At 62.6% G+C, this 26639-nt stretch overlaps 5 protein-coding genes across 5 annotated transcripts; all 5 read right to left on the bottom strand.

The window, feature by feature from the left end:
* Positions 1-4461: 4461 nt before the first annotated feature.
* LMXM_12_0370 (conserved hypothetical protein) lies at positions 4462-5418 on the bottom strand (the record flags this gene model as incomplete). The annotated part of the gene is made up of 1 exon (XM_003873092.1): positions 4462-5418. The coding sequence occupies one exon, from the start codon at positions 5416-5418 to the stop codon at positions 4462-4464; it is 957 nt and encodes a 318-aa protein (XP_003873141.1).
* Positions 5419-7150: 1732 nt separating this feature from the next.
* LMXM_12_0360 (conserved hypothetical protein) lies at positions 7151-8248 on the bottom strand (the record flags this gene model as incomplete). The annotated part of the gene is made up of 1 exon (XM_003873091.1): positions 7151-8248. One exon carries the CDS (start codon positions 8246-8248, stop codon positions 7151-7153), a length of 1098 nt encoding a protein of 365 aa, XP_003873140.1.
* Positions 8249-10005: 1757 nt separating this feature from the next.
* Positions 10006-11721, bottom strand: LMXM_12_0350 (conserved hypothetical protein; the record flags this gene model as incomplete). The annotated part of the gene is made up of 1 exon (XM_003873090.1): positions 10006-11721. The coding sequence occupies one exon, from the start codon at positions 11719-11721 to the stop codon at positions 10006-10008; it is 1716 nt and encodes a 571-aa protein (XP_003873139.1).
* Positions 11722-14167: 2446 nt separating this feature from the next.
* LMXM_12_0340 (hypothetical protein, unknown function) lies at positions 14168-20335 on the bottom strand (the record flags this gene model as incomplete). Its single annotated transcript, XM_003873089.1, has 1 exon — positions 14168-20335. The coding sequence occupies one exon, from the start codon at positions 20333-20335 to the stop codon at positions 14168-14170; it is 6168 nt and encodes a 2055-aa protein (XP_003873138.1).
* Positions 20336-21744: 1409 nt separating this feature from the next.
* On the bottom strand, positions 21745-24495 carry LMXM_12_0330 (hypothetical protein, unknown function; the record flags this gene model as incomplete). Its single annotated transcript, XM_003873088.1, has 1 exon — positions 21745-24495. One exon carries the CDS (start codon positions 24493-24495, stop codon positions 21745-21747), a length of 2751 nt encoding a protein of 916 aa, XP_003873137.1.
* Between the last annotated feature and the right edge of the window lie 2144 nt (positions 24496-26639).

Here is a 26639-nt window from a genome sequence, read left to right as displayed (position 1 = left end):
TTCGAGCTAGACGCACCCCCCCCACACTGCGCGGTGCTGTTTGGCCCCCCCCCACCCACCCACCCACCCACCTCTCCCTCTCCCTCTCTCTCTCTCTTTATATCTCGCCCTTCTACTATCGTCACGAATTGAGTCAGCCACGATAGCGACAGGCACCACGGAGTTGCTTACTCTGCTCCGTGCGCGCGTGTGCGTGGGATCTTCGCTTTCCCGTCTTCTGTCGGGGTTCGCCCAAGACGCGCGCTTCTGTACTTCTGTGTGTTGCTCTGCCTGTCTGCTGTTCTGTAATTCCCGAAGACACGCGCCTCTGATGGGCGTCGCAGCTTCTTCCTCTCTTTACACACACACACAAGCCTTCTCGTGTGCGCGGAGAGCGGAGAGGGCGACGTGTGTGGGGTGAGAGGCAGGTGTGCCGTGGAGACGGGTGTGAGGGCTCGAAATGCCCCCTCCCCCAACCTCTCCCTACCGACCGGGGCGCCGACGTAGCGACGGAAGTAAGAAAAAATGAACGCCCGCGTCTTCGCCCGTCCCTGAGCACGACGACTGCCACCGACACACGCCCACACACCCACACCGACACCGACACCGACGGGTAGACCGACACGCCCACACACGCACGCAGGCACGCAGAGCGAGGGGGGGGGGAGGAGGAATAGAGAGAGATCAAAGGGTAGCAGTGACACGTCAGCCAGCAAGCAACAACGAACGGATACCGCCTCCGCGTCCTTTCCCTCTCCTTCAGGGGCGGGATGAAGCCCGCGACAGGCGCCTGCGCAGCTTGAGGATACAAAACAAGGACACCGGAGAGATACTGGGCACGACGTCGCCGGCGCGGAGAGGTTGCAGGATGTAGGGGGGAGGAGGAGGAGGAGGGGAGGGGAGACGACAGTCCAACACACACACACGCACACACAGAGAGAGTGTGTGTCTACGCTATACGTATAGGCAAGAAGACTCCGCGTCGCCGATGCGCTATTTCGTGATGCTGTGCAGTGGTTAGAGATGGCGAGACGGGAGGTCGTCGGAGGGAGGAGAGGGGAGTGGCGTGGCGTGGAGGAGAGGGAGACAGAGAAGGGGTGGCAAGTCGAGTGAAGAGACGGCGACCTTGAGCGTCCTGCACCTCGATCACACCGCGCCCTTCGTGCTTGTCGGCCGTTTGCCCGGTCTTTGATCTCCTCCAATTCTCCTGAGGTGATTATGCAAGCGCCACAAACCACCAAAAAAAGAAGGCGGCGGCGGTGGCGAGTCCGATGCTTGAAGGGTACGTGAAGGACACGCGCGCGCGCTCTTCCCTACGTGCCTGATGACGGATCTTGCGTGCGCCTCCACGTTTCGTTGCGCCGTCTGATTTGGGGATGCCACACTGAGAAGGAGAAGAGCCGAGGAGAGGCACGTCCAACGCAACACAACGACAGCAACAAGGCCAGCAATGACAGCCGTGATGTGATCAACGCACACACGGACGCCCCGCACACACCCGGATACACAAAGGGGCCTCGCGGGATAGTTGGAGAGGGAGGGACCGGGAGAGGGGGGGGGAGTAAGGCAGGGGAGTCGTGGGGACTTGAAGGCGCCTCTGACAGACGCGCACACTGGAGAGGGAGTGACGCGAGAAGAGGGGCTCGACGACAAGACGGTGCGCTGCAGCAGCAGAGAACCAAAACAACAACAAGAACAACAGCAACACACACGCACGTGCACGTGCACACCAACGCTGGGAGGGAGAGGGGGATGGGGGAGGGTGGGGGGGGGAGATGTGAGGGTACAAGGAGGGGGATGGGGAAGTGCTTGCTTGCTTGCTAGCTTGTGTGTGTGTGGGCGGTTCACGGGGGTACAAAGGGAGAGGAGGGAGGGAGGGTGGAGGATGCGGTGGCGGAGAAGCGAAAGAAAATAAGGCAAAAGGACAACGTACACACACACACGCACACGCACGCGCGCGCGAAGGGGACAAAAATCACCTACACACTGCCACACCGTTCGCGTACTCTCCCGTGCACCCCGCGTGAATGCCAACGTACGCGGAATGAAAACGAGGAGGAGGAGGAGGGGGAGGGGGGGGGACGACGGTGTGGGGCGGATGACGGGTCCGAAACACGAGAACGAAGAAGAGAAGTGCAGATGACGATGGAGAGGGGGGAGGGGGTGCGAGCGTCTGTAAGAAACAACAAGTAGCAGCAGCAGCAGAAGCAGCGGCGGCGCCAGCGGCAACAACAACCACGGTCAACGGACGCGAGCGAAGGAAATAACGGGAGCGGAAGAGACACCGTCACAAAGAAGAAAAGGCGACGAAACCCACGACACACTCCCACAACGAAGCTCAGCTAGTGGAACCTCTAACTGGACACACACCGACACACCGAGACAAGCACGCACGCGGCGAGGCAGCGAGAGCGAGCGAGCGAGGCTAATGGTTCAAGCAGAGGGTAAGATCGACAGACAACAAGGAGAAATACAAGGGCAAGGAGTGAGTGTCGAGCTGTGTCGTGCTGTACCCCCTCCTCCCTACAGTACAGACGCAAGAACACTGACACGCGAGTGTCTGTGCGCTTCAGGCGTAGATGTGAGGCACTGGGAGGTACAAGACGGGACGATGAACCGAAACGGAGAGACACGCGAACCAACGTGCAAGTCTACTATTAACTTTCTCGTGACTTCGCTTTGTGCGTATACGTCACGGACGATGAGGGAGCCGTCACACGGTGCGTCCGTGTCTCGCGCGCTCGCCCTTCGTGTGACGACAAAAGGAGGATGGGGAGGGGAGGAGGCCTTCTTATTTACTACCGCCTTCTCTTGGCGGGTGATACAACGTAGAGGCGATGAGGTCGGTGGTGGTGTGTGGTGGTGGAGACGGGCCGCGCAGGCAGGGATAATGAGGTTTGCTTGTGTCGAATAACACAACGAGCAATGTCTGCTATCACGTCTGCAGAGACACACACGTACACGCACGCAGGAACGTCACCTGAACAGAGCCACGAGAACGATTCGGCAGGGCGAAAGAAAACGCAAGAGCACCTTGACTGTCTCGCTGTGTGTTGCTGTCCTTCGATTTCGCTCCTGATGGTGATGCTCTGCGCCAAAGCCCCCGTTGTGTGGCGTGATACAGGTGTGTGTGTGTGTGCCTCGGTGAAAGTAAAGGAGAGGGAGAGAGTGAGGAGCACACAACAAGAACAAGAAACAGCTGCGATGCGTCGGTGTCAACTACGTCGCCTCTCAGCCTTCGGGTCGGAGGTTTTGCGGTGGCGGTGGCGGTGCGTGATCTCCCCCCCTCTCTCTCTCCTTCTCCTGCTCCTGCTCCTCCTCACGGTCACGCCGTTCCGCGCTTCTCACACTTCTCTCTTGTCCTTCCCTTCGTTGAGCTGCTCGTCTATCACTTTATATATATATATGAGAACGATGTGCGCGCGTTTGTGTGTATATATCAGATGATGTCCTTGCTGGTCTGAGCGTGGCTGCGCTCCTGCACTTCTTGCTTGTCGTGAGTCGAGCCTCAAATCAAGAAGCGAGCGAGAGATGGGGCACAGGGCAGGCGGGGGTCCGGGTGGGTGGGCGCCGGTGAGGGAGGGGTGATAAAACGCGTCTCTCAACGAACGTCGCGCACACACACACACACGCGCGCGAGCGAGCGGACAGGATAAGGAGTAGGAGAGAAGAACGGCTGAACAGGCACGGTGGCGGAGTGAGCGTGGGAGACCACACGCACGCACACGCACACGTACACGTACAGGCACGGCGGCGGAGAGGTGCAGGGCTGTACAGAGAACGGAAGCGACGACGGCCCCTTCTGGAAAAAACGAACGGGAAAAAGAAAAATAAACAAACGTCCCAAGAAGAAATATATTCTCTGTGTGTGTGTTCTATCGCAGGTGGACGATGGACTTCATCTGTGGCGGGGGAGAGGGGTGGTGGTGGTGGTGAAGCGATGCGCATGATGTGTGGCGGTGCATGAGTCCATCCGCGTGAGCGGATGGCAGCCGTACAAGAAACAGGAGGAGGATAGACGGAGGAGACAGGGTGTTGTGGAGGAGGTTGACCGTTACGCGCATGCGAGAAGGGGTCGCAGACACATAGATTCCGCAGGTGGCCTTGCGTTGTACACGCCTTCACACAACACCAACGGCGGAAGAGCGACTTCATATGGAGGTGAGGGCTCCACACCAAAGACGTCAAGTAGCCCCCCCCCCACCCCATGGCAGCTGCTGCCGATAGCACGAGAAGGGGAGTGCGGTGGGGGCGTCTCTGCCCCCACCCTCGTCTTTCTTCCGTCGGGTGTCGCCTTCTCTTGTTTTTTTATTTTCTTCCTCTTGTCGCTACACGGCCGCCACCGCCACGGCTGCCACTTCCGTTGCATCCCACCCGATGTCTGATGAGGGGCGGGGGGGGGCGGTCAGACACCAGCAGCCTTGTTGTGACCTCGCCGTCGCCTTTTGAGTTGGCCGCAGAGAGAGGGAGATGGTCGAGACATCACAAGACCTTCTGTAAGATGGCTGTCTTCTCCGCCACGAGCCCCACCCACATGGCGACGCATTCATCTTTCAGCTGCTGCAGCTCCGCAGGGTCCGCTGTACGGCTCCACACGCGCCGCGGCTGCTGTCGCCACGTGGGCGACTCGGCTGCAGAGTTGGCCTCACTGCCACCCCGCCCCGCGTCGGTGCAGCTCTCGGAGTTGACGAGTAGCTGAGAGGAGAGTAGCTTCTTGACGGCCAGCATATCTGCATCCGTGTCGGTCGTCGCCTTATCAACGGGAGCCGCTCGTTGGTTGTGTTGTGTCGTGCGCTCACAAGGCAGCTGCAGCAGCTGCGTCGGGTCAAGCACAACCTCTCGCCACACCCACTGCGGCTCCGGTCCTACTCCACCTTCTCCCTCCCTTCCGCGCTCCATGGGGTTTGTGGCGGCGCCGGCAGGCGATGGCGGCACCGCGGATGAGGAGGGGGCGGGTACCAGTCGACCTGCGTCAGCTGCAGCATGCGTCCACGCAGCCACCGTTCGAAAGTTCTGTTCCTGCACGAGTGCCGCGACGGCAATGGCGTCCAGCTGCTTTGTCCGACAGAGCTCGTTTTCATGTAAGCGCATGAGGCCAACGGGGCTAATGAGGAACAACACGTTGCAGAGGCAGAAACCGCCGCTCAGCATGGCGAACCGCACGAGCCGCTGTACCTTGCGGGGGTTGCGCAGCCGCCAGACACGGTAGATCTGCGCTTGGTGGTAGTAGACCGCGACACCGGTCGCCCCGGCCGCGACCATCGAGGCCGCGCTCAACAGTCGACTCCACAAAATCAGACGCTGTGCGTAGTCGAAGCGCTTTTTCGAGAGTTGCTCAATGTCGTTGTAGAGCAGTCGGCTGTCGACGCCGTACGACTCGCACGCTGCCGCCAGGCTGCCGCTGCTGAGGCATGGCGCCGCAGAGTTATTCGAAGGCATGTGCTGTACCGCTGCCGCTCCTTTTCGGCTTCGCGCTTCCGAAAAAAAAAAAGGACGCTGCGGGTGGTCGTGCCGGGTAGCGAGTACGTCGCGAGGATGACCCGCTCACGCTGCGCTTCAGTGCACACCCGCACAGCGATACGCGCACACGTGGGATTTGAAGGCAAACATGTCATGGGACAGTGACGGTGAGGGAGAGAGTAGCGCGGGAAGGGGGTGGGTGGGTGGGGGAGGGGCAGTAACAGAGAGACAGGAGGGAGGAAACATCGCATGGTGTTCGCATCGGCAACGGATGACCATGCGCGTGTGTGTGTCTACTCAATACCTCGCAACTCCCAAACTGCAGCCACACGGAGCGCCACGCATCTTTATCGTGGCCATGTGTTTCTCCCCCTTCCCCCTCTCCCGTTTCCACTGCCTTGCACGAACGGCAGGAGCAGGACCTCCACCGGGGTAGGGGTTGTGCCGCACACCCACGGGGTGATCTGCCTTGCAACCTCACATTGTGCACACACACACACGCACACACACGCGACAGAGCCCCCTCCCCCCTGTAACGCCCGGAGCTGCGTGGGACAGTGGCGGTGGTGGGCAGAGGATGTGTGAGGACCTACGAGGATGTAAGCCAACGGCGCACCCAAGGAGAAGCGAGCGAGAGAAATGAATGGAGTGCGCATGAAGGCACAAGCAGCACACCCGCCGCCTCGCTTCGATGACACACAGGTGGACCAGCAGCCACAGCGCTGGGCAGAAGGGCAGAGAAGGGACGCGCACGCGTGCAGGGAGTAGGGAGGGGAGGGAGGGTCGTCGACGTGAACAATGAAAAGCGAAGGAGCTGAGATCGAGGCACCACACACACACACACAGACAGACACACAGACAGACAGACACACAGACAGACAGACACACAGACACATACACACACAACGGTGAGGGGAGGCGTGCCCGGCGCCTGTCGCTCTCTCGTCTCTGACTATGGTGCAGGGGAACGACGCGCACAGGCCTGCCGTTGGTAGTGGCACGAGGTGGGTCAGCGAGAGGAAGGGGTGGCGAGAGCGAGTGGGAGTGGTTGAGGCCGAATGCTCACCAACACGCACGCACGCGCACACACAACGACGCGGGCGACGAGCAGGCAAGCAAAACCGAAGAACAACGATGATGTAAATCGAAAGAAACGAGAACAGTCCCCCCCTCCCTCCTCCCACAACGATCATGCGCGTTGGCGAAGTCGGGGGAAGGGGAGAGGACCGCGGGGTTGGTGGGGCGAGGAGGAGGAGGGGGAGGGGAGGCGTCGTTAGAGAGAGGGCTCTGCTGCACAGTCGACATGCACCGCCTCGGCACCGCCTTTTCGAGAAGAGCGACACAGAGAAATAGAGATCTATAGAAGTAAGAGAGCCCAGGCGAGAGAGACTGAGAGCCGGAGGCCGTTGATGGCTCGAAGAGGTACCAGTGGAAGAGGGGGGGGGGCGCACCAGGGCAGCACGGATGCCTGGAAGGTGCGACAGCGACCGGACTGAAGGCCCACCACACCCATGCCTTTTCACATCAGGGAGCCTCAGAGTCACCGTTGCCACCGCCACGACGAGAAAGAGGCATGTGTACACAGCTGCAGTGCCGTGTGTCACAGCAGCGCCCCAGCCCCGTGAGGCTGCCTCCTGCCATTAATTCGGCTCTCTGTCAGTGCAGCCGCTACCCGTCAGCCAGATGCCTTTCCCTTCCGCTCCCTCCCTTGCTACTCCTTGATGATGTTGAGGCGAATCGCTTTCCTCACCTCCGCCGCAACAGGTAGCATCAGCACACTCTTGTAGTACTTGAACGAGTTCGGATACTTAGAAGTAAGCACCGGCTTCAACTCTTGGCAGCACAGGACACCGTGGAGCGACATGGCCATCACGAGATCCGCAGCCGTCAGCGAGCCCCCGACAAGGAAGATCAGATCATGGCGCTGGACGACGGAGGCGGCGCTGCCCATGGTGCTGCGAGCCGACATCAGCACCGACGCGCGCGGCGTTGCCGAGATAGCCATGCTGTCCCGCGACATTGACGGGCGACGGCTTGACTGTTGAGGGTCGTCGGCGCCCTCCTCCTTGCCGAGCGCCTCGTCGGTGGTCTTCTTGATGAACATCAGCTGCTTCTCCCGCTCCTGCCGTTCCTTTTCCATGAGGCGATGCCGAATCGACCCGGCTACGTTGTACACGGAGCTGAGGCGCGAATCACGTGTCGCGCGGGACGCCATGTAGTCCTCCTCGTTCCAGACCAGCTCCTCGTCCGTCATGACGGAGCGCGCCGTCAGCGAGCCGGACTGCTGTACGAGCGCGCGGCAAGCCTCCTTCAGGTAGGCTAAACGCCGCTCGAGTCCGTCGAGGTTCTTGCATAGCAGCGCCTTCATGTCGGCGGCCGGCCTCGGCCCCGTCTTGTGCTCGTACGCGAAGAACTGTCGTGTGTAGAAGTCGATGCGCATGATGGCAAAATCAAGCCAGCTGTCCACCTGCGTGGACTCCAGCAGCGAGTGACCATACATGGCGTACGGGATCGGGTACTGCGGGTGCGGGATCTTCTCATTATTCGCCCCGGCGCTCACGGACACCAGCATGACCTCCGTGCGCGCCAAGTAGCGGATCATCGCGTTGGACTCGAACAGGTACCCCTCATCCGTCTTCATGACCGGCACGCGCTGCATGGGGTGGCAGTTGAGGCGGTACTCCTCTGTATCGTTCTCCCTCCCAACCTGGATCGGCACCAGCTTCAGCTGAATACCGGCGTACGCGGCGACGAGCAGCGTGCGCTGCACGTACGGCGAGTCCAGCGGCCCAATGAGTGAGACAACCATCTGCACAGCAGCGTAGGTGGCCTGCGGAGCGGCGGGGAGGGGGGTTGCGGGAGAGGATGCTAAGCGCGGAGAAACAACACATGCACAGAAGGATGTGAATGCGTGCTATGGGCTTGCTGCGCGTGTTAGCGGGTCAGCCACGGAGAGGGCGTAGAAGGGATGGCGGTGGCGGAAGAATTCGGGAGGAGGTGGGCAGCCACACCGAGGGAAGGCAGCAGGACGGAGACCTGTGCCTCACCGCTCTCCCCCCCTGTGCGGGCATGACGCGATTGCTCGCGGGTGGGGAGGGAGGCGCAGAGACAGATAGCCGGCCTCATTAAACACCACAACCCAGCCTGTCACCATACACACACAGACCATTGGCTTTCGCTTTCTACGCAGTTGTCGTCCCTGCCCCCTCCCAGACTGCGCATCCACAGAGAGAGAGCGGCCGACGAGGTGGTGCAGGATGTATTCTACATAGATGTATGGTGTGTGTGTGTGTATTCGCGTCGGTGAGGGAGAGGGCAGAGGGGGTCTGCCTGGTGCGCTTGCGTCGTTGTTGTTAATAGGTTCACACTTGCCCTTACGAGTCGTGTTACATATTCAGCTCACGACGTTGCTAAACCAAACAAATGTGGCGCATGTGCGTGCGGTGCACAGACGCGCGCACGTGAGCGTACCACATGAGAGCACCAGACAATCACCGAAAAGTTGTCGCCACGGCACCGCACCGCCAGGGAGACGGTCAGACGGTCAGACGGCCAGACGGGGCCGGCACCAAAGGAAAGGAAAGGGAAGAAGAGCCAAGGCGCTGGTGCAGCACAGAACGCTAAAAAAAGGCAGGGAGGGGAGGGGGGGGCATACAGATGGGGAGACGACGAACGCCTTCCCAGCGCAGATGCCGAGACGCGCACGCCGGTGTCGTCGTCCTCCTCCTCCTCCTCCTCCTCCTCATCCAGTGTGATCACGACAGCAGTGCCACACAAACCATGAAGAGAGAGAGTGGGAGGGAGGGGAGAACCAACGACTGGGCAAAGGGCGCGTGCAGGCATCGGGCCAAGACGACATGGGCGTCTGCCATGGTCACACACACACACACACACACACATACTGAGACAACAGCCGCCTCATCGCCACCAGAGAGATGAACGCACATGCACAGGGGAGGAGGGGGGCCATACACGAGGAGAGTACACAGGCAAGCAACCATACGACAGACAGACGGACAGGCAAAGGTATAAAGATAAGGGGGCACGAGAGGTCAGATCCACTCGTGCTGAGCAACACAGCGAAGACGGAGCACGAAGCCAACAACAGACAGGAGAGAGTGTGTGTGAGTGAGTGAGGAAGTGAGGGATGGTATAAACGCACAGTACACCGACGGCCAGCACCACCACGGAAACCTCCACCGCCTCTCCCCCTCTCCAATTGCCACCCCACAGTGCACATGGACATGCACCGACAACTCTAACAGAGAAGAGGCGCAGGGAAAACGAAAAGGAGTTCAGAAGGACGAGAGGCAGAAAACATGGACGTCCCACCGACACGACTCCGCCTCGTGCGCGGCACGCCGATGTCGTCCCGCCTGTGCCGCCAACCCCCCCTTGCATCTCTCCCCCCAGTGCCGGGGGACAGACACGGGCGCAGACAAAGAAATCCAATGGAAGAGGGGAAGACGTCCTCGATGGAATTGCCTGGCACGTGCAGGGAAGGCACTACCCAGCGCGTGCGTTGACCGTGTTGCTCTCCCTTTTGCGCCGCTCTCCGACGTGTGCTCACGCGCTCGCCGAGGGAGTGCTGTTGCCGGCACTACTGCCGTTGTTGCCGTTGGAGCCGGCGGCGGCAGCAGCGCTGCTGCCGCCGCTAGCTCCGTGCGCCGCCTTGTTGCGTGCGCGCTGAGACTGCTGTCGCGCCGCCTCTTCCATAGCAGCTACCAACGCACTCTGCTCCTCGATGTCGGCGGCCGCGATGACATGGTTCGGCTGCGTGCGCACCTGCTTCCACTCGTTCGGTTGAAAGACAGTGTACGTGCCAGTGAAGATCTTCTGCCCGTCCGGCCCCGTTGTGATCTTCTCCATGAGGGACCCGTCGTCTGCCTTCACTGGGTGCAACCAGTGCTGGACACGCTTGTGGTACCGCCAGCCACGCTCATAGAGTGCGCGGGCCGCGGCCAGGTGCAGGACATCACGTGGCATGCTGTAGAAGATGTAAAAGAGTGTTTCCTCCTTGAACTGATGGAACGACTTCATGGAGAGGGACTTGGGCCGCGGCTTCTTGTAGCTGTCTGGGATCTTGAACTCGGGCAGGATGTAGTACTCGTACGAGTCGAGCGGCAGCGTGGCGAGGGTCGTGTGCAGCCACCCCTCCTCCGTGACCGAGAGACCGATTTGGGTGATATCGACCCCACGGGTGATAAAGGTGAAGTTCAGCTCGTCGGCGTCCTGCTGGCTGATCGGGCGCCCAGACACCGGGTCTGTCGGCTCATCCGCGGAGGGCACGTACGGCGTGGTGGACATGGGCAGCGGTGGCTGCACCACCTTCACCAGCTGCTTCAAGCCGTATTCGTCGTCCACCTCTATCTTTCCCTTCCCCGTGGCTGCTGCTGCTGCGGCAGCGGGTCCAGTGCCACCGGCGGCGGGACCTGCAGCAGGTGGCGCCACCGACGTTGCTGCCGCGGGGACTGTGCTGGAGTTGCCGGGGGCGGCAGCGGCCACCGGCTGCTGCTGCATCGCTGGGGACGCGGCAGCAATTGCGGGGTCAAGTTGGGGACCGACAGCGCTGGAGAGCAGCATCATCGCACCGGCACCGCCCATACCAGCAGTGGGTGCCGCAGTGCCTGCACTGACCTTACCGGCCGCCATCAGAGCAGCCAACTGTTGCTGCTGCGTACTCTGCTGCTGCTGCTGCTGGGATTGGAGCTGGGAGAGCTGCTGCTGATACTGCTGCTGCTGCTGCTGCTGCTGCTGCTGCTGCTGGCGCATCTGGGCTAAAGTGATATTGGCAAGGAAATTGTTTGCAGCCGTCGCGTTGCTCGCGTTCCCACCGTAGTTGGCCAGCATCGCGCCTTCCGGCAGACCAAGCCGCTGCCTCAGCTCCCGTTCTTGATTCTGCTGCTGCTGCTGTTGTTGTTGTTGCTGAAGAAGCAGCAGTTCAGCTGCCGACAGGCGAGTAAAGCCAGGGTGTTGCTGCTGCTGTTGCTGCTGCTGCTGCGCAAGGGCGCCGCCAGCGCGGTTCTTCATCTCCTGTTGCTGTTGTTGCTGCTGCTGCTGTTGTTGTAGCGCCTGGCGACGTTGCGCTTCGTTGAGGGTCTGCAAGAACTGCACCTGCTGCTGCGGTGCCATGAGGTGCAGCGGTGGGAAGCCTTGAGGATAGGCCTGATAAACCTGCTGCTGCTGCGGCGCGCTTGCGGGGTGGTAGAAGAAGGACTGCGCCTGGTTGCCATCACCGGGCTGCTGCATCGGGTGCTGATGCGGGTTGAAGCGGTTCGCCATTTTGTTCGTGCGGCCGTGGCCGTGAAGCCTTCACAACGACGAGGTATAAGGTGTGAGGGAGGAAAAGGGGCAAGGGGGGGGGGAGCCAGCCAGCTGACGTGCTTCTCAGCAGGTGCTGCACTCGTGAGAGGGACTTGCCCCGGGGGGGGGGTGGCGGTGGTGATGGTGGGGGAATGGCGAAGAAGCCCTGGCGAGAGATAATCTGGGGTAGGGGAAGGGGGAAGAAGGGCTTTGGAGGCGACGCAGTGAGCCGCTGCGGATGTACGAGAGCGAGCGAGCGAGCGAGAAAGGGAGAGGGAGAAGGCGCGGGTAGTGTCGACGATGTGACGGCTGCCGCTGCTGCTGAGGCTACTTGTGCGGCTACCTTCTTGTGTGGATGTCTGTGGTTGTGCGTGTGCCGGCAAGTGGTGTGCGACTACTTCCTTGGCTTCCAAAGAGTCGTGCGGGAGATGGTGAGGAGATGAAGGCGGTGCTGAGAGGAGTGTGGCAGATTCGAACGAAACCGGAGAAGACGCCGTGCTCAGCACCCACGGACAACACCGCAACACGCTCACTGCCTCGATGGACGGCCACAGCAGACAGACAAGTCACACGAAGCAATTTTTTTTTTTTTGGGCGACACGGTCGAACAAAAGGCGCCAGCAACGACAGCAAGCAAACAACCAGGCCGAGGACGACGGGTCTCGACACGCCCACGCGCGGAAACGGTCGACTGCACAGCCTCGCAGAGAATCTGAGAAACGGAAGAAAGGCGAACAAAGGTCCACACCTCACCCGGGGCACACACACACACCCACACACAAGCTACCAATCAATCTCCCTCCCCCCAAAGAAAAGGAACGGTCCGGTCACGTTGGCGACAACAAGTTCAAGCGGCGGTGTGAAAGAGGGGAGGGGGTGGTGGTGCGGCGAGGGAGACAGGTAGACAGCTGCAGACTAATATATATATATATATATAGATAGAGATGTGTAGAGCGAGAAGAGAAACAGCAGCAGTAGCAGCGAAGCAGCGGTAAATAATCCGTTGTACGAGCCGCGGATGCGGACTCGACGGTTTGTCTGTTGTTGTCTGTTCGAGAACGAATTTGTGCGCGTTGCGTCTCCACCCTCTTCCACGTGATATATACATATATATATATATGTGCGTGTGTGTCGTGTGTCGGGTCGAAGACTTTCGGGGGAGGGGAGGAGAGGTGTGGAGAGAGAGATCGCGTGAGAGACGTACCGTCGCCGACTCCAGGCGCATACGTCAGGGCATAACCCACACGCTTAGCCTCAAGGCGATACCAGTGAGGCCCGTACGCAGGCCGTGCGTCGTGGAGGTTGATGCTTTCGGGCGAGTGCAGTGGTTAGCGAGTCATGCGCGGGCCAGGCTGTTCCGCTGCCAGCCGCGGACCGAGACGGGTGATACGAATTGCCTGTCCGTCGTGTGAGCCTCTCGCCTCTTCTCCCGTATGCTTAGATACGTGCTAAGTGCTGCGAGCGGCAGACGTGTCGGAGAGGATATTCGACGGGCACGTGCGGGGTCACTTCGGAGGCAGACAGGGGATGCAGACATCCCCCTGCCGCTTCCGCTTACGAGTGTCTGTGCAGGAGGGAGGGGGGGGGCGATCTGGCGACCGACACCGAAAAGGGTAAAGAGGGCCGGTGGTGGTGGTGGTGGCTGTGGTGCTGAAGGTCAACCATCGCCATCACCGGTGACAGCAACCGACAGAAGCAGCACGTCCACTTCTCTCTGCGCCCGCCGCCGTGCTGTCACGTGCACATCCACGACTCTCCCTCCGCCTCTGGCGCCTTGACCAGTCTCTCTATCTCTCTCGTCCTCTTCGCGCGAGAGAGCGGGTGACGTACGGGGGCCACGTGGAATACCACCTGTGAGGGGCGGGGCAGGGGCCGAGAGAGAGACGGAGGGCATGACTGCCAGCGCCCCCTTTCCCGCTGCTCCGTCGAGAGCACGTGCTGGCTACTTCGGCACCTACCTGCACTTGCGGATGGTGTCGCCAGGGACGGCGTTCTGGTGCAAGGATCGCCTTGAAAATGCCTGTGAAGGGGGAGCGAGGATCCTCGGCGACCCAGGCGCGGCTGCTCCGGCATCAGCACCGTCTTCTCTGCTGAGCCGTCCTTGTCCACGCTCGTCAGCGCCTCGATCACTATGGCACGCGATGCACCTTCATCGAGAATGGGGCGCGGCTCGAGATCACGCGAGAGCGGAGGGAGGTGCTGTTGCTGCTTCTCTCACCTCGATTCACCGCTGCTGTTTGACCACCTAGGCACGTCCGCCGCGCCCACTTCATCCGCTGAGCTCGGGCACTCGCTGCATCGCTTGGCTCTTCTGCTGTGGGTGCTGTATGTGCGGCTTTCGTGTGATACTCGCACCCGCATCCCGACACGTCCTGAGAGCGTGGTGGAAAGCCGCCAATGGCTCACCTGACGCATCCATGCGATGTTAACCGCCGTCGTCAGCGGGGACGACCCGCTTGTTGCTGCCTCGCGCACCTGGGGCAGCCTCAGTATGGGAGAACGTCGACGACTGTTGCTGACGCTCCACAGGCAGCAGCCGCTGATCCCGACCGCGGCAGCGGCGCTCGCCATGAGTGTGGTGACATTGGTGGCGGTGGCCGTTTCGGCAGCGACTGTGGCGGCGATAGGCCGCCGTTTGGTGCGGCTGCTGCGACGCTGGCGGAGCGCTAGAAGTCTCCGTCGGCGCTCCCCTGGCGTCGACTGCTGCGGCGGCACCAGAAGCGTCACCGTCGACGGCTGCCACACGATGCCGCCGTTCCCTCTCCACCTCCTCCTTCGTCTTCTCAGCCAGCAGGGCCGCGCCAACCAGGAGGCGCGCAGCGCAGGTTGCAACTTTCGGGTCGATGTAGGTGATCTTGTCGTTGACGCGCACACACAGGAGGCGTTGCCGCATGAACCGGTTGTACTGCGAGCGCAACGCTCCATCTCCGACGCCGCCGCCACGATAACGCGCTTGCCGACGGTGGGCCGTGACGGCTGCGGGCGGGTGCCGCACTCGCTGCCGCCGGTAGGATGAGTGTCGGTGTGCTGCAGTAACCACTAGCGGCGGTGGCAGCCGACCTGGATCGCCGCTGCCACGCGTCCCTCTGCTGCCATCCTTGCGGCCGCGCACCTTGTCCTCGATATCATTGCCTGTTGCCGGTGCTAGTACTGCTGCGGACTTGGTGGGCCTCTGCGTTGCAGGGGCTGGGGGAAACCCCTGCATCCACTTTGGCAGTAGTAGCGGGTTGTCGGTCGCGCCGCTTGCATAGGGGCGGGCGGACCGTGCGGTGAATGTGGAGGGCGCCAGTCCACCTGCAGCGGTGGCTCTGTGACTTCCGGCCGTCCTCGCTGCCGCTGCTTTTCGCTCTCGCCGCCCCGCATCGCACCTTCTTGTCACGTCTCCATGCTGCAGGAGGAGCGAGCTCAAGGTGTCGCTGACACTGGTGGCAGTGCCGACACCGTAGGGCTGTGTCGCCTTGGCTGCTGATGGTACTCCTGGTTGCCGAACTGCCAACACCGCAGGAGCGGGCGGTGGTGGCGGCGGCGTCATCTGACGCAGTCCCTTGGCAAACCCAGGGGCCGAGGCCTTGGCGGAGGCGTCGGAGCAGAAGATGCACTGCGTGGAGCCAAGCGAGGTGCCACCCGACATCCGCGACATAGCTCGAGAGGACAAGGTGGACCGCTTTGTGGAGCGGAAGCAGACGGACGAGCAGAGACACGAGCAACAGCTGCAGCTGCAGCTGCTGGCCGTTGCATCCAAGCCTGAGGCCGTGTCGTCTGCCACCGTTCGCATGGCTGGGTGACAGACGGGGCAGGGGGTGTAGTAGTCGGAGAGATGAAAGCCACCGCGCAGGTTGAGGCGAAGCGGCACGTTCAGCACCGTGAAGAGCGCGTCGATAGATGGCTCGTCGGAGCCGTCGTGGGGTGTCTCCCTGGTGTCGCCTGTCGGGGATGCTGATGCGGCAGCGGCGGGTGTTTGTGGCGGCGGTGGTGGCGATGATCGGAAGGCTCTGCAGAGGCTCTGCCCTGCCTCGTCGGCGACCGGGAACAGACGCTTCTCTATCTGATAATAGACATCATCCACGTCATCGCTGCACACATCGTCGTAGTAGAGCAGGGAAGAGGTGGACAGGTGGGGGCTGTACGGGACGAATGTGCCGGGTAACGCTGTCACCACAGGCCGGTGGCAGGGCCCGTTGTGTGCGCCCGCGTTCACGTTCTCATCCGCTGCCGGGTCGACATGGAGGATAGGCCGCGCGGCGGTGCCGTTAACATCCATTGTAAAGGTTGGGAGAGGTCTCTCAGCCTGCGCCTGCTCTGCCCCTTTTACCGCATCCCTGCCGGTGGCTGGGGAGCTTGAGAGGGAGCGATGCTGGCGTCGTGGATGGTGAACCCGCACGTAGCGGTGGTGGCGCTTCTCACGCCGCCTCTGAAGCACCGCGTCGCATGATGCAGGCGGATGCACTGTGCGGCGGTAATGGTAGTGTCGCGGTGCCGCAGCGTAGAGGGTGCAGACGGCGAGCCCGTCCTCGCTCTCCTCGGCTTCTGCCGATGAATCGAGAAGGCTGTCGTCACCGCTATCGCTGGTGCTGTGCTGCTGCGAGCTCCAGTGCCTTACATGCTCGTCATCGCAGGGAACGGTGCCAAAAGAGGACGAGGCGTACGTTGTCGATGCCGACGTCGAAGACGCTGTAAAGCTCGCTGCACACGACAGCCATGTCACCAGGTCCTCGCTGCCAGACCAACGGCGATCGTCGCCCACCTGCGCTGCTGCTGCGGCGGTATTAGTCACCCCCGCTCGGCTGAAACCGGCGCTCGCGCCACCGCCACCGCCACCGCCACCGCCGCCGGCACAGAAGGGCACCCACGATAGGTGGCGTGCGTAGGGGCCTGGTTGAATGGCGGTCTCGATAGCGGTCCCAGGCTTCAGCCGCACAGGCTTCCCACAGCAGTGCGCACCAACACCGCAGCCACTGGAGGTGACTCTCCACCGCCTGCCGTTCCCGCCTTGGGGGGTCTTGCAGGTGCCGGCGCCTCCGTCCTCGAGATAGTCCTCATCCTCGTCACCGTGCACCACGTCGTCTGCGCCGTTCTCAGCCCCGCCACCCACCCGCCCACCGATGCGATTTCTGGGGTTGCTGCTGGCAGTTGACAGCGGCACATACGCCACCACGCGGCTCAGCACTCCATTGTGCATCACTGGGACCGTGCTGGCATCGTTGAAGGCAAAGGCGCCCATCGAGGACAGGGACGACGCCGACCCGACACTGCGATGTCGGGGCGGTGGAGAGGTCGTCAGGGAGTGCACGTATACCTTGCCGCTGATGGAGGCACTCCGAGGGCCAGCAGCGAGGATGCAGGAGGGAGCCGGGTCGAACCCGGTGAAGGTGGACGACGCGCTGAAGGTGCCGAGCGTTGGGGCCATATCCGGGCTTGCTATCGCCATGGGAAGTGGGGACGGCGTGCTGGTGGCCGTGTCACTGCCGTTGCTGCTGGTGCGCTGGCGCGGCCGCGGCCGCATCACAGGGCCGAGCGCAGTCATCGGCGGCCGCGCCGCCGTGGTGGTAGTGGCGAAAATGTCGCCGCTGTGGCTCTTCAGATGCTGCCGCTGCGGCGGTGGCGACACGGACGTTGCCTGCGGCGTCGCTCCATCGCTGTCGGTCGTCACGGAGCCGAAGCCAACCGGCGTGTGGCTGTCCGAGACCAGTCCTTTGAAAGCGGTGAGACAACAAGGGGGTGGCTGATGCTGGTGCTTCCCCACGGCCCCAGCGACTCCCTCGGCGCTATCACCTTCAGTGCCATCAATACCGCCACTGCACTGCGCTGAGGGCGACCGGGAGGGAGACGGTGACTTGGGTCGCTTGCGGCCTCCACTCTTCCATGCGGAATGGGACAGGAGGAAGGGTACGGACTGATGCGGTGGAGGGACGCCACCGCCGCCGCCGATGATGCTCATGCGACTCGAGCTGTCTGCTCTGTGCCCCTCCCCTGATATCCGCGTTGCAGGCATACATGCTGTCTGATGCGGAGGCGTGCGCAATCGTGGCCTCTCCGGCAACGGCGACCGCGTCGTTGACGCGGTGATGTTGCTGCCAACGCCGCCAACAACACCGCCTCCGCTGCCTGTGTCGCCGTAGACACTGGGTGTGGACCCTGCACTCAGCTGATGGAGGGGCGGCATGGGGTGGTGCGGGTGCCACTGCGGCGGGATCGGGCTAGCGCAGGAGTTCACGACAGGTGCTGGGCTACGAGAGGAGAAGCCCACGAGAGGCGTTGTAAGCATGATCGCCGGCGTGTGACTGAGCTGCGACACGGAGGCTGCTGCAGCGGCAGCAATCATTGGGATCACACTTTGGGGTTTCAGCGACGATGACGATGCAGGCTGTGGCGCGCCACCCTCTGCCTCCGCCGCCACGGCTGCCGCGCGGATCACTGCGCGGTCGTTCCCTTCCAGCTCAAGCGAAGTAGAGGGGTGCCCACTGGCGGCGCGTGCCTTCTCCACCGATGGCGGCGCGTCGCTAGCTCGTGGTGGGTCGATCGAGGAGAACTTTGCAGCCGAAATGTGCGGCGTCGCGTGCTCAGGCTGGGGGCCAAGACAGTACTCATCATCGCCGAACCTGGCGATCGGTGCCGCTGCTGCCGCTCGCACTTGCCGCTCTAGCGCTGGCGGGAACCGTGACTTGCCATGAGTGGAGGTTTCGTTTCTAGGCCGCACGCTGACCATGGGGCGGTCAGTCGTGCTCCTTGGGGCTGCTGCTGGTCGGGGCGCTGTTTGCGCGGCCGAAAACGCCGACAACGGCGACACCGCAGCCGACGACTGCGCGAAGACGTCAAAAGAGGCGTGCAGCGGTGTCGGCGGAGACGTACCCATCGTAGAGCCGATCCACCACGCCGCGTCCACACCCTCCGCAGAAAGTTGGTCGGTGGCTGCTGACGATGACGCCCGCGCCACGGTGGCTAGGAAGGCCGGTGGCCGCGAGATGCGGTGATCTGTCACACAGGGCTCCTGCATTTCTCCAGCGGTGATGGGCGACACCTGCTCGACCCTGGAGAAGTCGCAGCGGCTCTCGCGCCAGGGCATCGAGCTGTCGTCCGCGCTGCGCAGGCTTGATGCTTGCTGCACTTGACAGTGGTGTCGGTGGTGTGGGAGAGCGAAGACGCAGAATACGGTTGGCGTTAAAGGAGAGGACGGTGATTGCACGTCGTTGGCACCGCCTGCGCGAGTCAAGGCGACTCTGTTCTCATCTACGTATCGGTGCGCGCCGTGGTGGCAGCGGCTGCTGAAGTTCATGGGCAGCGGAGGCGTGTGCAGCCATGTCGGCGACGCCGGTGGGGCAGACGACGCGGTGGAGGCGTTATTACTGCTGACGCGGCACTCGTGCAGAAAGCGCAGCTGGTGGGTCGTCGGAGCAATAGCGGCGCCGGAAGGGTTCACAGAAGCAGCGGGGCTGCGCGTGCACGCACTGCCTCCTCTGCCGGCGTCATCATCCTCTGCTGAGGACGAAGAGCGGCCCTCTACACACGCCCTCTGCAGGTCTTTCTCTCCAGCGCCCGCAGCGGCCGACGCGATGTCGGTGAACACCTCGGACATACCACCGGCCCCACCTCTTTGTGCCTCTGCCACTTCGCGGCGATCTGCAGCTGGTGAGCACAACCTCTCGCTGGCCGGCAGTGCCGTCGTCGTCGGCGTCGTTAGCGCCGCCCGAGCGCGCACAGACGTGGCGCCTGTCTTCACCTCGTGCTGGTTCACGGCAGATGCATGCTGTGTTGTCAGTGACGGCGCTGAGGATGCCGGAGAGGAAAGACGCCGCCGCTGTCGATGATGCGCGGACGGCATCATGGAAGGGATCATGTTCTGTCTGCGACAGAGCGCAGGCGTTGATGTGTCCGCTGTGGAAGACGTGGGGGCTGCTGCGCACGGAAGCCGTCGGCCTCTCCGCAGAGCACCAGCCTCAGCGGCCTTCTTGTTGATTCGTGACCGACGTGCGGGCCGGTGGTTTGCGTCTTTGGACTCAGAAACACCAGCGGCAGTGGACGGCGTGGCGGGAGAGGAGGTTGTGCGCAGAGGCGTGAGTGATGCGGTGCACCGCGTCCCAGGGACCTGTCTGAGCGCCTGCAGAGCTTCGGGACGTGTGCTTCTACCGCCGCCACATCCAGTGCTCCTGCTACTCTTGACGTCGTTGATGCTGATAGCTTTCCTCGGCGTAGAGGCACCCGCCGCATCGCCGTGCGCGTGACCCCGTCGCCCTCGTGGGTGGAGAGTTGAGGGGGTGTTTCGTGACTTGCCGGCCTTTGTCTCCGACGGCACCGCGATGGCAAAGGCGTGGGACTCGGCGAAGTTTAGCTGCTCCGTCGCCGGGCCTGGCAGTGGGGCGACGATTGGGTTTCCTCTCATCCACTGCTGCGCATCTGATGTGCTGGTCAGAGGTGTGCTGATGCTGGATCGCCGACTGCTGCACTCGTCGGCATCGCCACACGCGCGGCCGAACACCGCTCCCTGCGAGGTCGACAAGGACGTGGAGGTCGGAGGAGAGGCGGCAGCCGAGGCCTCCGCCGCCGTCGCTGGTGGTGCAACTATATCGCTGGGCAAGAAGGGAGATGGACGCGGCATCAAGCCGGCATGCACGCGCGCAAACACCGTCCTGCTCACACTCTACAAAGAGGTGCCACAAATTAGACCGCAACGGCCGGATGTATTACGCACACGCACACACACACACACGCACAGCAATGATAAAAGATAGACACAGGAGGGCAGAGGGAGGAGGAGGAGGAGGTGTGTACAACGAGCAAGCAACAGCATCCGCAGCGGAAGTGGAGGCAGAAGATCCAAGTCGGTGACGGATGGGAGGGAGGGAGAGGGGGGGGGGATCAACGACGAGCCAAGCCAGGGGAGGACAAAAGAAAGATAAACAACGACATGAAGGGGGGAGGGGAGGGAGACGAGCGACACAACACCTGCGCCCATGCGTCAGCTGAGCAAGGGGAGGTCGAAACCCCAACCACGGGGACGCTCACGCACAGGCACGCGGTGGCGGTACGAGAGAAAAGGGAACAGAGGGAGAAGGCGAGCGAGTGGCCAATAGTGGAGGTCCAGTCGGTGGAGGGGGCAGGAGGAGTTGCGGGCTGCAGCTTCTGCGCCTTGTGTACCGCGGAGATCCACTAGCGAAGGAGGTTGGTGACGATGATGCACATGTGCCGGTGCGAGGGGTGTAAGAGAGGGTAAGGGCTATGAAAGGCATACGCACAAGGGGGGAGGAGAGAGGGGGGAGAAGGGAAGAGCTACACGTGACATCAGCGGGGCGGCTTGCACATGTGTGTGTGTGTTAGGGAGTGCGACGGAGAAGCCCCATACGAGTCTCTACCTATGGGTGAGCCGTCAGCGCACCACTGAGGGCATCCTTTCGGCTCTTCCACCCCCCAACACCACCACCACCAACGTTTCGATGACACACTTCCGTCCGCGTAACAACGCCACATATGGACACGCGAGCATGGCCGACTGCATCCACGCCCACTCTGAGGCACTGAGCGGACTCGGGCGTTTCACTGCACCTTCTCAGGTGCGCTTGCTCTCATGTATTTCGAGTTACACTGTGGTCGATGTCCTTCGATATTCTCCTTCCCCGTTGCCTGAATACAGCGATTGGAGGACACGCACGCACCCGCGCCGGCGCCGGCGACGTAGAGGGCGCACATCATGCGCGTGCCCGTCGTTCCTCATCAGCCCCCCTCTCGTCCGTTGGATGACATCTACCGTAATTCCATCCGGCTGCGTTACGGATGGACTCTCTCGCTACCCACAACACACACACACAGAGTACATCGATATACCCCCATATACACCCGACATACATGTACCTCCCCCCCCATACACGCGCCGCGTTGTCGTCGATCCTCAGCGCCCTCTCCGACGGCGTCCCCTTCGATCTGCCCCTCTCTCCTGCAACGGAAGACAAAGACATGTCGTGACCGCCGCCACCACTGCCATCGACGTCCTCTCTGGCCACGCCCCACCCACTAAGCAAGTGGGCGGCAGACCGCCGGGAAGAGCAGCTCGGATTGCAGCCGACGAAGCAGTACCAGCACAGTCCGGTCACGTCCGCCGAGCACGCGCAGGCACCTCTCCATTCGTGGCTCCACTGTGGGAAAGGCGAGACGCGCGTCGCCGTAGCTGATGCCGCTCTCGCGCGCCGGAGGCGAGGCAGCTGTGGCCGTCGTTACACTCTCCTCGAACCACGACTCCCCTGCGGCCAGGGGGGTTGATGCCGCAGCAACGGAGGCCGCAGTCGGCGGAGTCGTGCACGTCGATGCCGCACGAAGCGGAAGCGTGAGCGCCCCCACCATCATCCACAGCTCGCGGACAACTTCCGCCAGCTCCACCAAGGCGGCGGACTGCGTGCCGAAGCGGTTTCCTTCTTCCGCCTCTTGACCTCTATGCTCTTCAGCTTTCACCTCCGGATGCACGTCCGCTACATGCGCGGCGCCGTTGTGCAGCTCGTCGGCGTCGCGCGCGACTGTGGAGGATGCATCCGCGCCGGGGCCAGTAAGCATCGCCGAGCATTCAGTGCTCTCGACATGGAAAGCCGACCGCGAACGGTACGCATGCTTGAGTTGCTGATACCGCGCCGACGATGTCAGCGTGCAGACAGTGCGCGAGGAGCGCTGAAGCGACGTGGCGGCCTCGGTGGCGTAAGAGGAGGGGCGCTCCGTGAGCGCCCCCTCGCCAAGTGCTGTGGCAGCTGCTCTCTCCGTCGGCGCACCTTTCTCGACGCCATTCGTTGCTGGCGTGTGTGCGTCACGCAGAGTCACGCCCGTCTTCGCCTCGTTCAATGCATTCGTGGCAACGTGCTCTAGCCGGTGCGCTGGGCCTGGAAACGAGCGAAGAAGGCGCACCTCCGCGTGGGGCTGCCGGGCCGGCGTCGCGGATGCGGCTCTGCAGCCCGCGTTTCTGGTCTTGGAGGATGCGGCAGGTGACCGTGCTGTGGAGCATTGCGGTACGATGACATGTCGCTCTAGTAGCTGCAGCTGCGCCGTCAGGGTGTCCAGTGTGTCCAGCGCAGAGGTGAGGGAGATGGCTACGCAGCGGACAACGTCGCCAGCGCAGTCCAGGGGATCGTCGTCGGCGCGCTCCTGCTGGGTCGACGGACTGCTGGTGCCGGAAGTCGATAGGGTCGCGTGGCTCCTCCGTGGCTCTCGTCTCCACCACGAGCCCTTGCCGCACTGCCGCTGCTGCAGCCGTGCCACCGCCTCTCCAGACGCCATTGGGGACGTGATAAAGAGCAGCAGCACGCGCAGCATAGTCAGCACAACGCCATCGGAGAGGTACGTGACAGCGGAGGCGGCCGCCTTCGTGGTAGACACGCTTGCCGAGCCCGATCGCTGGGTTTGTGTTGTCGTTGCCGGTTTGGGCCAGTACACAAGCCGCCGGTAGTCGGTCCCGCCCGCATTGGTGACGGCCACATCCGCGGTGCGGGTCTGTTCGCTGACTTCCTCCGCTGGCTCCGCCTTGTGCTCATCACGGCGAACCGGGTCCAGCCTCTCCGCTTGCTCCCGCAGGAGGTGCAGACCCACCTCGACATCCATCAGCGCCTCGGCGTAGTGACGTGCACGCACTGCGGCCGCAATGGCACGGCGCAAGGAAAGTAGGCACAGTGGCAGCGTGCCTGCTTGTGCCTGCACCTGCGTTATCCAGACGTTTGGCGCTGATGGTGCTGCTGCTGCTGCTGCCACGGTTGCAGGAGATGAGGAGCACACCGACGAAGACGGAGATGCGCGTGTAGCTGAGGTGAGCGGCGATGACGGGCGTGCACGCCGCGGCGACATGTATTTACTGAAGAGGTCTCGCAGCGACGGCACCTTCGCAGCCGCTGTGGTGGACGAAGAGGCGTGCTCAAGAACGTCATGTAGCGCCTGCAGCGCATCGAATGGCCGGTGCAGCAGCACGGCAGCAGAAAGCTCCCAGAGAAGTTGCGTTGTGCTGCTGCCTCTGTTGCGCATACTGTCGTCTGCCAGCAAAGTCGAAGCGGCGGCGCCAGTTGGCGTGTCCTTCGTATCCCACGGAAGCGTTACAGCGTTCCGCTCCAGGAAGGATGCCAGCTGCACGAGCAGCATCCACACGCGGGTGGCATGTGGGCCAGCTCGCGCGAGCAGCGGCGGCAGCGCCAACTGATTCGGCAGCGGAGAATCAACGGCCCTGCCACTCCTGCAACTGCTACCGAGTTCGTCAGCGATGGCGTCAGTCGTGACCGCCGACACCACTGCCGTCGCCATCTCCTCCACAACACTGGCAGGGTACGGCACTTCCTTGTCTAGCAGGGTGTCGGAGAGGAGGAGGCCACAGGCACGCAGCACGTGCGTCACGCCGTGAGTGGCGAGCATCAGAGGCGACACACAGCACAGCGCATCTGGGTCTTGTATGCCCCCGCCGAGCTGCTGTTCCTCCACAGCGGCTGCAAGGAATAGCTGTGACGCCGCTAGGTAGTCGTGCACCTCTTCCATTCGCAACGAGCGCTGCTGCGCCTCGATCACCTGCCGCCATCGCGCGAGTGCCTCCGTGAACTGCGGCGAGGCTGCGATGAAGGAAAACGTTGTCTCTGCAGTGGTGCCGGGGGCCGACGACGGCACTGGGGACGAAGAAGAGATCCGTCGCCCTCTGGCGGCGTGTGTGCCGCCGTCACCGGCGCCCTTGTCCTGCGCGACAGAGGCCGTACGGCGACTTTGCCGCCGCGGCTGAGTAACGTGGGCGAGTTCCCTTCGAATGGCGCTCATTAGGGGCTCCCTGGACTCCGCAGCGGTGAGTGCTGCCCAGTCCTGCGGCGCCGCTCCTAAGAGCGCGGGGGACGAGGCGGAGGAGCGGTGGCGATGTGGTCCCGGCACATGTTGCCGTCCACCCTGTACCTCTTTGCCAGAGTTGCAGCACCGGTTTACGGCATGCAAAATGGTGTCAGTGTACAGCTGCGCCTCGCGACATACTGTGGCCCGCACAAGAAGTGTCTGCGCCTCTGCCAGTCGCCCGTTTGGCGCAGTGCTGAGGCGATACTGGCGACGCAGCCGCAGCCGCAGTGCATCAGCCGCATCCAGCGCCTCTCGAGCAGCGTCGAGACCAGCGGTGACCACGGCGGCAGACGATGAGACCACTGTGGTTGCCGATGATGCTGAACACGAGGATGAGGTGGCCGTATACACCGTTCGACTGCGCTCCACCGCTTGGTGCTTGAGCCGCGCAAAGAGTCGGTCAAAGTCGCCCTCGCGGTCTCCACCACCGCCACTACTCCGCCACGTGCCGGCAGAAGCGGGGGAAGGCGTATGAGGCGCTGCCGAGAGGGAAGCCGAGGCTGTCTCGCGCATCGGCAATATGGCGTGCGAGTGGGATATCAAGGAAGGTGGCCGTGCTGCCGCATTGCCGCTAGGGCTGCCTGCAGGACCTCCGCCGTGGCTGCTGCTGGCGATGCTGATGGACACGGCCTCCAGTGCCTCGGCAAACAAACGCTGCTTGGCTGTGGAGGAGGAGGGCGACGGAAAGGCCACGACATCCGAGCTCGATGGCATCTCCGCCAATGCCAGCAGCTGCAGGAGCGAGGCGACCTCGACGTCCCTTCCGATACGCGCCCCATGCGTTCGCGGCAACGGCGCCACCGGAGAGGCCGCCGGAGATTCGGTGCCACTCGCGGGCGTGCTGTACAGTATCCGCTGCAGAAAGGACGGTGCCGTCGGAGTCACAGGGGTTTGCGTGGGTGGCGCAGAGAACGTAAACGACCTCAAGGTTCGACCGTCGGCGCTGATGCCGCCTGCGACGGGTGGTTCGCCCGTGACCGCAGCCACCGCCGTGCTCATCCGCCCGTCGTGTGCGATGCTGCGAGCAAGTCGGAGAATGCGCTCCATCTCGGTGCGCCACGCTGCGTAGGTGACAAGCACCGCAGACGATGTGGACGGCGTGGACGCCGATACATCTTGCATGACCCCTGGGAAGCGGAGACCCCCCGTCACCCGCTTCGCACGCAGACAAGAGAGACGGCGACGTCCGTTTCGCAAACTCTGGCTGCGCGCACGCCGACAAGTGAGAGAGAAGAGGCGAAAGAGAGGCGATGGAGGAGGGAGGAATGTGAGAGACGGTCAACAACAGGGACATTCACTTGTCAGCGTGAGCCCCTGCGCGGCCCGGTGTCACAGCCAACCCGGCCGCGTGGTGCGAAGCAGCCGTAGGCACGCACGTGTTACGGCACAATGCGCCGATAGCGGCGGGAATACATCGCTCTGACCTCCCCCCCTCCCCTCCTACGTCGGAGGCGGATGACCCTGCCGTCACCACCAGTAGTGGTACGGCATTGGCAGGGATGAGGAGGGAGCGGAGGGGCCACTTGGCTTTCCCACGCACACAGGGAGAGTGTGTATGTATGCGTGTGTGCGCCGGATGCCACGACACTAGGGTGCGCCTCCCCTTCCCCTGTGATGCGGGACAATAAAGTCAAAGCACAAAGGCGTGCACATGTGTATGGATGGTTGTGTGCACAGAGCGGAGCGAGAAGAGGGGGAGGGGGGGGGGGCGATGCATCGCGTTATCACCTCCGCTGAATCTGCTCTCCGTGCCTTTGTTATGGCGCGTGCTCTGCGAGCGCTGCACCAGCAGCTGCCAGCCTTGTAGACGGAGATAGATAGAGCGGGAGTGAGACGGGGGGGGGCGAGCTCGTGGCGAAGGGGTACCGTCGACACATGCCAGGTTCAAGGGCATCAGAGGTGCCCGTCGTCACCGAGCGCGCTCTACCCCCTCGCTCTCGTACCTCTGTCTGAGTGCATCTGTGATCCGCATCGACAGGGTGTGTGTGTATGTGTATGTGTATAAAGGGAAAAGAAGCGGTCCACGTGCAGCCCCCCACCCCCTCCGCCGCTGCATCGTGGACCACCGGAGGTCGGCA

Source organism: Leishmania mexicana, chromosome 12 (assembly GCF_000234665.1).
Source record: "Leishmania mexicana MHOM/GT/2001/U1103 complete genome, chromosome 12".
Taxonomy (NCBI): domain Eukaryota; phylum Euglenozoa; class Kinetoplastea; order Trypanosomatida; family Trypanosomatidae; genus Leishmania; species Leishmania mexicana.
The sequence above is the reverse complement of the archived record's forward strand: the minus strand, read 5'-3'. Positions and strand labels throughout refer to the sequence as shown.